Source organism: Echinops telfairi, unplaced genomic scaffold, assembly GCF_000313985.2.
Source record: "Echinops telfairi isolate 266 unplaced genomic scaffold, ASM31398v2 ScPeMD7_6273;HRSCAF=7185, whole genome shotgun sequence".
In the NCBI taxonomy this organism is placed as follows: Eukaryota; Metazoa; Chordata; class Mammalia; order Afrosoricida; family Tenrecidae; genus Echinops; species Echinops telfairi.
In genome coordinates this window covers 933,196-945,002 of record NW_022110173.1, presented here as the reverse complement: position 1 = coordinate 945,002, position 11,807 = coordinate 933,196, and the positions used below count along the sequence as shown (strand labels likewise).

Below are 11,807 nucleotides of genomic sequence, written 5' to 3'. Positions count from 1 at the left end.
GCTACCCGTCCCCTGCCTCCCTGCCCACCGAGCCTAGAGCCTGCAGGGGGGAGAGCACCACCCTCAGAGGTGTGAGGAACACAGGGGACTAGACACAGGAAGGCCTCCACCACCTCACGTCCCTCCAGCTTTATGGCAGCGCAAGCATCAGCTTCGCTCTAACATCACGAAGGGGTCTGTTCACCGAGGTCCACGGGCAGCAGGCAGCGTGGCCCGGACAGCTGAGGACAGAGTCACAGGTCCCTGGCTACCTATGGGGCCCCACCTGCGTCCTGGTCAAATCTGTCCTGTTGCCAGGGAGAGCTACCCAGAAAGGGTTGTGCTCCAAAGCCCTGGCTAGGGTATGAGCCAGCTCCCTTCAGCTAGAGGGGAAGGGGGTGCAGAAGGGAGGCTAGAAGCTTCTGGAAAGAGAGGGATTTCATTCCTTACCCTGTTCCAGCCCCCCAGCTCACACCCTCTCAGGGGCCTGGCTGAGCCCTCCTCTCTGAGGATGCTGGTTATTGGGCCTCCCTCTGCCTCCAGGGCCAACTGCGGAGAGCACAGACCGGAGGCTGCAGGGGAGGGACTTTATCCCTGAGCTCTGACCAGGATGGCCCAGCCCAAAGCTATCTTGGAGCCCTACGCTGCGGCTCCTAATCCTGTTCCTGGGCCAAGTGTGGTTTCAGGGACCTCTTTCCTGACCCTCACTGTTCACAAGCCCTCGACCATCAGGGCAGCACCTTTTCAGCCTTTAATCATTACTCTCCACTCAACCTCAGTGGCACTGTCAGGCCCGAGGACCCCACAAACGAGGGAGCCCCCCGGAACACCACGCTGCCCTGCAGAGTCCCACAGCCCACCATCTCCGTGGGAGTTCTCGGTGGTCCTCGTTCACACAGAAGGCCCTTGTCACCATTGCTCCTGGAGGGGACAGGCTCCTTCCCCACCTGCTTGGGTTCTGAATCCATCCCCAGCTCCAGCAAGAAGACTGGCTTGAGATAGGCAGGCAAACCACGCCTTTCTGCTCCCTCTCCCCAACTTCCGCAGGCCTCCCCCAAGCCTCACCCTGCACCTCTTTCCCACCACCTGCTCTCTGACCCTGGCTCCAGTGTCTGCACCCTGTTCTCCTCCTCCACTGCCACCCCCACATCCAGCCTGACTCCATTACTGGACTGGTTCATAAGCGAAAAGCACGAAAGGCCGGCAAAACCCCCTCTCATTACGCCTTTCTCAGCTCCCTGCTGATGGAGAAAGAAGAGAGGGTGGGAGAGAGAAGAAAGAAGGAAGGAAGGAAAAGAAGGGAGGGAGGGAGGGAGGGAAGACAGAGAGGCAGTCAGGCAGAACATGAGCAGCAGGTCAGAGCAGCTCAGATAGGATGGAGAAGCACCTGCCAGTGGGCAATGAGAGGTGGCATGGGGGAGAGAGCTCGGGGTCCATCTAGCTGAGAGGCCATGGGCGGTGAGGCTGCCCTCTGAGCATGGAGCAGAGACCGGCAGGGCCCTGGAGCTAGCCAAGGGGGTGGCAGCCTTGCAGATAGCCACATGCCCTTTGGGGCAGGGCAGGAGGGACGTGTGGGCCTCGGAGTGCTTGTCCTCACTGGGCAGGGCAGGCTAAGGCTTGGAGCTGGTGAGCTTGGTGAGCTTATCTGCAAGGCTAGAGACGGGCAGCGGCGGCGGCGGGTGGCTGCGGGGAGGTGGGGGGGGGGGGGGGGGAAGGGGCGGAGGATGGAATACCCACCCGGGGGGGCTGGTCAGCTGCTGGGGCAGGAAGCTCCTCCGTGTAAGGTGCCTCCTCCAGACACAGGTGTGTGGGGGATGGGGGCCAGAGGGGGTGGAGGGAAGAAACTGAGCTTCCCTGGGGCGCCCTGGGGCTCCCCAGGGTTTAGTCAGCCTGGGGGGCTGGCTCCTCCCTCAGACATCTAAGTGCAACCCCCCTCGGAGCATCAGAGTGGGGAGGCCCTCCAGCTTGGAGTGAGGGTGGAGAAGGAGTGTGTGTGTGTGTGTTTATGTGTGTGCAGCCAATGGCCCTTGAAGGCCTGGCAGGGGAGGAGAGGGAGGGAGAGGTTCTCGGAGGTGCTAGGGGGCCAGAGGGTGGGAGTGGGCCCAGCCAGACTTCAGTCTTGAAGGAGCAACTGCATGACCCCCTGCCCCCGCAGGGGACCCTCAAGGGTTTACGGAGGCTGGCTGCTGCTGCTCCATCCCTGCTCTCTGCCCACTCTCCCTCTTGGGCAACAGCACAGCCAAGGGAGCTGCGGCTGGGCACGGACTGTCTGGAGGTTCACCGGCTCTGCTCCCAGGAACCCACAGCCCAAAGCCGATGCCACGGACTCCCAGAGTCGATTTGTTCTACAGGGTTTTCAATGTGGCTGCGACCTGTCTGACGCCAGATCACCAGGCCGTCCTCCAAGGAGCCCCGAGGCTGGACTTGAACTGCCAACCTCTGGGTCCGTAGCTGTGCATTTAACTTTTGGCACCACCCAGGGGCTCCTCTCAGGGAAAACCTCTAGGAGAAACCTCAACCCACTGGCCCTGCTCGGCCTCATTTTCCCCAGACCCATCCGTTCCCCAGGGAGAATAGCTGCTTCCAGGAGAAGCCCCACCCCCCTACCCCCCCTCCCCGCCCCAGCTGCCCTATTCTTAACTCTCCAATTTCCCCCAGGAGCTAGCCAATGAGTGCCCACTTGGGGGCCTGACTGAGGGATTCTCTAGAAGGATCCCAGGCCTCTCCTTTTGGGGGATCCAGAGAAGTCTCTGAGGCTCTCCGATAATAATGAGTGTTGGAGTAGGTGGGTGGGTGGGAAATCACGGGCAACAAGCAGTTTGCTGGGGAACGTGGCCTTAGGGGAGCCTGCGCACGCTTTCGTGGAGGGAGGTGTGGGCCAGTCCTCGGCCTTAGTCTGGGAGGGTAGCCTTGGAGGGCAACTGGCTGGGGCAGGGCAGGGAGGAGAGGGGTAGATAGTGCTGGCAGCTTAATTAGGCGTGGGAACAGTGGCATTACCCATGCTAGCAGTAACTTTTAATTGTATCTCTTGAAATTGGTAAAATGGTGAGTCGGGCTGGGGAGGCATTGATTAATACCTGAGAAGAGAAACAACAGAGACGGTGAGAAGAAGGGCCAAAGGGGCTCGGAGTCACTCACCTCGGCAGCCAGGCCTCCACTTACCTCCACCGTGCTCTCCGCAGGCTTCTCCCCCAGCACCGCTGTCGCCGCTGCCGCCCCCGCAGCATCCCTCTTGGCTGCCAAGGCAAAGACCACAGCCCAAGCTCTCAGTGGGCCTCAACACAGACCCCGTGGGCCATGCCACTCCCACCTCAGTGCATCCAGCGTCCCAGACGTCTTACAATCCTACGCCCAGCCCCTCGGGGTGACCATGGGCCAGACTCTCTAACCCCTCCGGGCTTCTTGAGGAAGATGAGGGTGTTCTTTCTGACTGGGCACGGCTGAGTGGAGCTCACCCAGTCCAAGCCGGCCAAGGACAGCCTTGAACATGGGCTTCAGAGGTGGGTGTTGGGTCTCTGCTCTCAGAAGCATGGGGCCTTGTGGTGTGTGTGTGTGTGTGTGTGTGTGTGTTGGTGAGGGTGTGCGGGGAGGTGTGTGCTGCAGCACCTGTCTCCTTCCTCCACAGACTATAAGGGAAGGGACCATGCTCCTCCCTGTCCCTCTCCCTGTCCCCTGGCTGAGTCAGCTACCCGTGCCTGTGTCTTGGAGGAGGCCTACTCAACAGAGGGTTCTGTGCTGGTTTTCTAGCAGTGGATTACCAGGCCTTTCCTCCGAGGTGGCATCAGGGAGCTGGGGGCGGGCAAGCTTCCTGTTACCAACGCAGTGGGTTAAACGCCACTGCCCCCCCACACCCAGGGACTCCACCGAATGATGCAGAGAGTATTAAAGGAAGGAGCTGCTGCCTGGGCACAGTGAGAGCCTGATATGGCTTGCCGTGCCTAGATGGTCCTGGGGGGTTTGAGTCGGCATGGACCCCAGCGTCAGCCGACACCCTTTCTAGCTCAGTCAACCCCTGCTCCCACACCCAATCCCAGAGGGCGTCTCAGAGCACTTGATCAGGGGGCTGGAGGGGGAGGGGGGAGGCCTGGGTGCTTAGACATCCCCAAGGAGGCCAGTCCCCCATCACCTGTCCATTCTTCGGCTTCCTACGGCACAAGGGGGTACTGCAATGGGAACAGCCCACTGGGGAGGCTCCCCTGGGAAAAGTCCCTGGTTGCGGGGGGGCTGCCTCTGTGCCTGAGGGGTTTGCACACACGAAAGAGGCAGGTTGGAGCGGGGTGGGCTTGGGGGTTCAGGGAAGGGATCGCAGCTGGGAGCTGGCTCTGAGGTGGAAACAGCCGTGAGACACGCAGTGACCTTATAGACTCTGGCCCTGCGGACACGAGAGGGCTACCAGAAAGCAGAATGATGATTACCACCTGAACCCTCCCGGAGAAGAGGGCAGATCGTCCGCAGGGCTGGGAAAGCCCACCACCTCTCCTAGCTGGTGTGACCTGTCTGAAGCCTGGTGGGCTGCCACCGAGGGAGGGGATAGAGGTGGATGCCAAGCTCTGGCGGTTACTGACTCTCTGCTGAAACTGGGGCCTTGCGGCACACACAGCCGGCAGGCGGGGTACTCAGCAAACGTCTGTTGGCTGTAATGACAAATGACTGACTAGACTAAGCCAACAGTTCAGGGAGGCTGCTGGGGCTTCTGCTGGCTTGGGAGGGAATTCCGATGCCACCTCTCTTTCTAGTGCTCCTCCATTTCAGGCCTGGTGGGGGACGGTGGCAGGTCGGGGGGAGGCAGGAGCAGGCCAGCAGGAGACAGGATGCAGGTTTGTGGGCAAAGGGGAAGCAGAGTCTGCAGCTGCCCGCCCCCCCCCCTCCCGCCCTTCATGTGGGGTGAATCGTCCTGTTGGAAGGGAGCAATGGAGAAATCCGCGGAGCTGAGGGCTTTCTTGATTTGAGGGTGGGCCTGGGAGAAGGGAGTGTTCAGGGCTGAAAAGATCTTGTAGGGAAAGAGCAAGAGCTCTGGACTATTCTGGCCACCATGCCGCCTGCCCTGCTTCTTCGAGGCTCTGGATGCTGGACCTCTAGGGCCACCTGGACCAGGGGCACAGCTCATTCTCATCACACCCCTGATTCCCACTGCTGCGGCCCCACCAAGCGCAGAAGAGCAGGTCTGGAGCCTCCTAGACCACCACCCACCCTAACTGCCCCTGAAGCCAACCGCCGGGGTTGTGGGAGGCCTTATGGGCCCAGGCATCCGGTTATCCCTAGCCCAGGGGCCAGAGCAGAGTTGCAGCTTACCTGTGGGCGAGCCTTGCTTGGACTGTGGGTCCACCTGGGCTCCCCCGGACTTGAAGGAAAGGGACTTCGCTCCTTGCTGCTTCTCCAGCTCCCCTGCGGGACCGAGAGGCCCGTGAACAGAGGGAAAGCCCCACCCTGAGCCATGCAAAGTTGAGATGACGGAGCGAGAGAAGGAAGAGGGGCACCCCGAACCCCGCCTTGCTGCCAACACATGGACTTGAGAGTCTGGTCAAGTAAGTTTTGAAGCCTGGCCCTACCACTTAACTGACCTCTTAGAAGCTCAGTTTCCTCCTCTGTACACAGGGATGAAAACATCCACTTGGGAGGTCACACCAGCGAGGCAGTAGAAGAGGTTCAGAGGGAGGTTGGGGTGCATACGGTCTGGGTTGGAATCCTGCTCCTGACGCTTCCAGGCTGTGTGGCGTTAGGCAAGTTACTGACCCTCTCAGTGCCTCACTTGATAGACAGCAGGGTCCACTTCAAAGTGTCATCAAGAGGACCATGTGAGAAACTGCAGTGAAACCTCTTAGACCGGGCTCTGGCTTTTACTGCAATGAGTCACAAGCACTTGGCCTATGGCCGACCTTAGGCATGGGGGTTAGAGATGCCTCGCCCACTTCCTTTCTGGGTGGGCACCAGCAGGCCAGAGCTTCTGTTGGGCTTTCAGAGGCTTTCCGAGCCTTCCCAAGGAGGGCACCCTGCACGCTGGCACGGCCAGACATTTGTCCTGATGATCTTCCTTAATGCCTCTCCCTGGACCGGAAGCCTGTTCCTTCTTGTTCTTCCCTCTGCTCCGCAGCACGCGGGATTTGCTGTTGCTGTCCTGGGAGGGTTGACAGTCATTATTAAATCACTCCTCCGGGCTACTCTTTTCCAGGAGACATAACTCAAGTTTCTTTTATTAAAGCGACTCTCCTGGGTCCCATTCTCTGTCTCTCTGGTCGTCTCTAATCCAGGAACACTGAACTGTAAACCCGCAGACCAGAACCATCTGTGCAGATCACCGGAATCACATCATCCATCAATAGTAAATATTTTTCCTCAGCTGAGGGTTGATCTCTATCCCCCTCCCCACCTTCCTCCCAGGGGCTGCCTTGCTTGGCTTTAGAGAGAAACTAACACAGTAATTCCATGAACCTGGGTGCAGCTGTTGTCTGATCACTGACTGTGTGAACCTGGGCCTCTCTCTCAGGCTCTGAGCCTCAGTTTCCTCATCTACAAAGTGAGGATAATATCGTTCTACAGAGCAGCCCTGGTGGTGCAGTGGTTTGAGCACACTGTTGCTAAATGAAAAGGTCAGTGGTTCGAACCAGGGCTTCAACCCACTTCATGCTGATCCCTGCTGCACACCCCTCACCCCACACACTGAATCAGAATCTGCATTGGAACACGGAGTCCATTCTGACTCGTAGCCACCCTGTAGGACAGCGTAGAACTGCCCTTGTGGGTTTCAGAGATTGTAAATCTTTACAGGAGTAGAAAGCCTGGTCTTTCTCCCTCGGACATGTGGTGGGTTCGAACTGCCGACCCTGCAGTTAACCGCCCAATGTGTAACCCACTATGCCACCAGGGTTCCTGCTAGGAAACTGTAAGAATCACCTTATTGGGAGCAGATGGAGCAGATGGACATTGGGACTCCACTTAAGTAGTCCTTCAATGCAAGAACACGTTTTTCTATTTAACTGGCATTCCATGATGCTCACCTTCCCAACACGATTGCTGAAGACAAAGCGGGCGCAAATGTGGTGAAGAAAGCTGATGGAGCCCGGCTGTCAAAAGACATAGTGTCTAGGGTCTTAAAGACTTGAAGGTAAACAAACGGCCATCTAGCTGAGAAGCAACAAAGCCCACATGGAAGAAGCACACCAGCCGGTGTGATCATGAGGTGCCAAAGGGATGAGGTATCAGACATCAACGAACAAAAAATCATATCATTGTGAATGAGGGGAAGTGCAGAGTGGGGACCCAAAGCCCATCTGTAGGCAACTGTACATCCCTTACAGAAGGGAGATGAGCCAGTCAGGGTGCAGTATAGCACCGATGAAACATACAACTTTCCTCTAGTTCTTTAATGCCTCCTCTCCCCCACTATCATGATCCTAATTCTACCTTACAAATCGGCTAGACCAGAGGATGTACACTGGTACAGATAAGAACTGGAAACACAGGGAATCCAGGACAGATAAACCTCTCAGGATCAATATTGAGAGTATTGATACCAGGAGGGGAAGGGGAAGGTGGGGGAGAAAAGGGGAATGGATCACAATGATCTACATATAACCCCCTCCCTGGGGGACAGACAACAGAAAAGTGGATGAAGGGAGATGTCGGACAGTGTTAAGACATGACAAAACAATAATAATTTATGCATTATCAAGGGTTCGTGGGGGGGTGAGGGAGGGGAAAATGAGGAGCTGATATCAAGGGCTCAAATAGAAAGCAAATGTTTTGAGAATGATGATGGCAACAAATGTACAAATGTGCTTGACAAAATGGATTTATGTATGGATTGTGATAAGATTGTACAAGCCACCAATAAAATTATTTTTTTAAAAGAATCACCTGATTTAAAATATAGGTATGATGATTGTGGTAATTACATAATCTGTTGTCAAATTAAGACTATTAAAAGTGAAGGGGTGGAGTTTAGCCTGTCAATCAGGTCGCAGCTTGATGACCTCATTTGGAGGCGCTAAGGAGACAAATAGCTTTCTGGAGGTGGGACATACACTCTCTCCCTATGAGACAAGCCACAGGGAGCTATGCTGATGGCAGTCAGGGCCCTGGAGCTGGAAGAACCACGTGGAGACTCATGCCAGCCAGAGATGCTTCCACCACCACTGGATCCACAAGACTTTCTACCCACTGGCCTGTGACCTTCCTGCATTCAGCCTTATTGCATAGCTACATGAGTCTGAAGAAGAATTTATAGACTATTCTCGGACATATTATGGACTTGATCTGGACTGGACTGGGATGTTTTCTTAATATACAATTACTATTTGATATAAATTCTTTCTTAGACATATTTGAGTGCCTCTGGATTTGTTTCTCTAGTCAGCCCAGACTAACAATGACTCAGTATATCTGGGGCAGAAACACAAATTCTCAGCAGGCTGTTGAACTGGAACGAACCGGTTCCAAGCCCTGAGTAGACCTCCCCACTGGGTTTCCTAGGCTGTAGTCCTTACGGATGCCGATTGCCATATCTTTCCCCGCTGGTGGGTTCTCTCTCACCACGGACCTTTCAGTTTGGAGGCTGAGGGGTTAACTATTGTGCCTTCAGGGTTCCTGGCTGAAACAAAAAACAACTCATTGTCCTCAAGTCAATGGTGCCTCATGGTGACCCAAGAGGACAGGGCAGAACTGCCCCTGTGGATTTTTGATACTGCAGCTCTTTACGGGGGTTGACAGCCTCATCTTTCTCCCACTGAGCGGCTGGTGGTTTCCAACTGGTGACCTGGCAAATAGCAGCCCAACTTGTAAACATGCAATAGACATGCCAGCCTGGTGGGATCTGGCATGTCATCAGGGCTCCGTAGCATTGGGTTTTTCATTTCCTTGCTTCCTAAGCCCCAGACCAGCCCCTCATTTTTCCTCAGCCGCACAAGGACAGCTGAAGGGCAGCCCCTCTTGGTGCTCCCTCGCCCTCCAGACGGCGGAGGGAGAGGGTCACCCGCATTCTGGCTGTTATCTACTCCTTTGTCCTTGGAGAGGACATGGCATGGGCTCTTCCAGCTATGCTGGTGCCCCAGGGTGCCTACGGCTCTCCAGGGCTGTGTGGGAGCCATCGGTGGCAGATTGAGAACAAAGGAAGTCATTTCAGGGTGTGTCCTTGAAAAGGTTTTAGAACAACAGCTGGAGTGGCCTCTCTGGGCATCCAGAGAAGCCCTTGCCAAGAGTCTGTTTGCTACATGGCTGAATTCAAGTATGCCAACAGCTTGGGGAAAGGAAATTTGCATGTCCTCTATCAGGCAGTACCTGAGTGATATCTTGTCTGGCTGATTATAAGAAGGATTATCTTCTTGGGAAATTATACCCAGAGCCTCCCTCTTCTCTCACTCTCTGAGTACACAGCGCAAGTGCCTTGTCGTCAGGCTGAAATGTGATTGCCAGATTGTCCCCTTCCAGTGAGGATGACCTGGGCGTGCCATTAACTGCTCAGAGCCTCACCTGTAATCACGTGGGGGCGGGCCACCTCAGAGGGTGAGGGGGGTTGCTGTTAGTTACCATCAGGTCAGTTCTGGCTCGTGGCAACCCAATGTGTGCAGGGTGCAGCTGCTCCAAAGGGTTTTCAAGGCTGTGGTGGATTCGAACCACCAACCTTTCAGCGACTAGTCAAGTGTTTAATGGCTTGAGCCACCTAGAGACCTCACTGTGAGGATTAACAGAATAGAAATGAACGACCCTGCACAAAATACGACCTGGAGTCTATCCCACCCAATTTTGAGAAACATCTCGAGAACAGACTTGATGCATTGAACACGAATGACAGAAGACTGGATGGGCTGGTCATGACCATCATTCATGAAGAAAGCAAAAGTCATGAAAAAGACAGGGGAAAAAGAAAAGATCAAAGTGAATGTCCAAAGAGACTGTGAAATGTGCTCTTAATCATAGAGTCGCTAAGGCAAATGGAAGAAATGTGAAGTCAAAGGGCTGAACAGAACATTTCAAAGGGCAGCTCCCGAAGACAAAGTCGAGTCTTACAATGAAATGTAAAAAGACTTAAGAGTTAGAAAGCGAAAAGGGAAGAACGTGCTCAGCAAATCTGAAACGCAGATAACTCAAGGGGAGGGGGGAGTCAAGCCTCAAGTTGAGTAAACAAAGTTGGAACTGATCGACATGCCACCATTTCAGGAGGTAGCATACGAGCAAGAACCAATGGTACTGAAGGAAGAATCCAAGCTGCACTGAAAGCATTAGACAAAAGCAAGGCTCCAGGAACATATGGAACACCGATTGAAATGGTTCAACAAACTGATAAAGCAATGGAAGCACTCACTCATCTATGCCAAGAAATTTGGAAGACAGCTTCTTACACCTATTCCAGAGAAAGGCAACCCAACAGAATGTGTAAATTACAGAGCAAATAACACGCAAGGATGTTTTTGCTTCAGATCCTCTAACAATGACTGCAGTGGTACAGTGACAGGGAGCTGCCAGCAATTCAGGCTGGATTCAGAAAAGGATGTAACACAAGGGATAGCATTGCTGACATCAGATGGATCTTGACTGAAATCAGAGAATACCAGGAAGATTTTACTTGTGTTTTTCTATCACCACCAAGGCATTTGATTGTGTGGATCGTAACACAATCGGAAAGCCCTGAGCAGGGTGGGAATTCCAGAACACTTCACTGTGCCCATGCGGAACCTGGACATGGATCATGAGGTAGCTGTTGGAACAGAACAAGGGAACCGTGCGTAGTCTCGAATCACGAAGGGTGTGTGACAAGGCTGTATCCTCTTCACCATACTTATTCAATCTCTATGCTGAGTAAATCATCAGAGAAGCTGAATTATATGAAGAAGAGTACACTATCAAGATCAGAGGAAGGCTTAGTAACAATCTGCAATATGCAGATGACCCAACCTTGCTGGCCGAAAGCTGTGTGTGTGTGTGTGTGTGTAAAGATTATTGAAATGAACCCACCAGGTGAGATCAATGAGCCAGAGGGCTGCGGTGGGGAAGCTCTGAACGCCATGTTGGTGGGGAGGAAGGACCCTGGGCTCCAGGAGTTCTCTGCTTTGGCTCATTGATCTCACCCAGTGGTTTCATTTCAACTTCCCAGCCCCGGTCAGCTCTCTGGGACACAAGGGGCCCAGGCGCAACCCACATATCTAGCTGGGCGAGCACACCTGCAGCAGGCCCCATCAACCCCTGGACAGGGCAGGGGAGCCTCTGTGGAAGGAGGGCTGTGCCTCCCTCCAGAGGGGGCAAGCGCAGAAGCAGGGCTGTGTGGGGCTCCCAGCTGATGGGGATGGAGGGGGACACCCACACCCCACCTGACATGCTTACACTCTATCCGGATCTGCTCCAGCTCCGTCACCTCGGCGACGGACTCCTTCAGGTCCTCCACGAACTTCTGCATCTCGTCCGAGCCCAGGGCACAGAAGTGCAGCACCTGCTTCTTCTCCGAGCCCGAGAACGGGGTCACCAGCGTGATGCCGTGAGAGTAATCTGGAAACCGGGCCCCAGGGCCCCGCGGGGCTGTGAGCGGCAGAGCGGCAGGGGCCGAGGGGGGCGTCCTCCTCTGCACACACACACACACACACACACCCCGCCCCCTCGGTTCGCTTACATTCGTTCTCAAAGAGGTGGAACTGCATGCCCAGCAGGCCGACCGACTTGCAGAAGGTGTAGGTGGACGAGCTCTTCTTCTTTGGACAGAGTTTGAGAATCTGGGCAAGGAAAGATGGCACCATTCACCTAACCAGGCAGTAGGGGCGGCATGGACACCCGGGGCAGCCAGGCAGGGCCTCGTGAGCACACAGGCAGGCGCACTCACACACCAAGGCTCCCCTCCCCACCCC

General features: G+C 55.1%; 1 protein-coding gene across 1 annotated transcript in view; it reads right to left on the bottom strand.

Annotated features, from left to right (window-relative positions):
* Positions 1-2,605: 2,605 nt before the first annotated feature.
* IQSEC3 (IQ motif and Sec7 domain ArfGEF 3) overlaps positions 2,606-11,807 on the bottom strand; it is a 116,652-nt gene continuing 107,450 nt past the window's right edge. The window contains exons 10-14 of the mRNA XM_045295896.1: positions 11,576-11,675; positions 11,293-11,454; positions 5,272-5,364; positions 3,142-3,215; positions 2,606-3,056 (exon numbers count right to left, since the gene is read on the bottom strand). Coding sequence (XP_045151831.1) covers positions 2,982-3,056; positions 3,142-3,215; positions 5,272-5,364; positions 11,293-11,454; positions 11,576-11,675 — 504 coding nt within the window. The 3' untranslated portion in view covers positions 2,606-2,981. The remainder of the gene's footprint in view (positions 3,057-3,141; positions 3,216-5,271; positions 5,365-11,292; positions 11,455-11,575; positions 11,676-11,807) is intronic.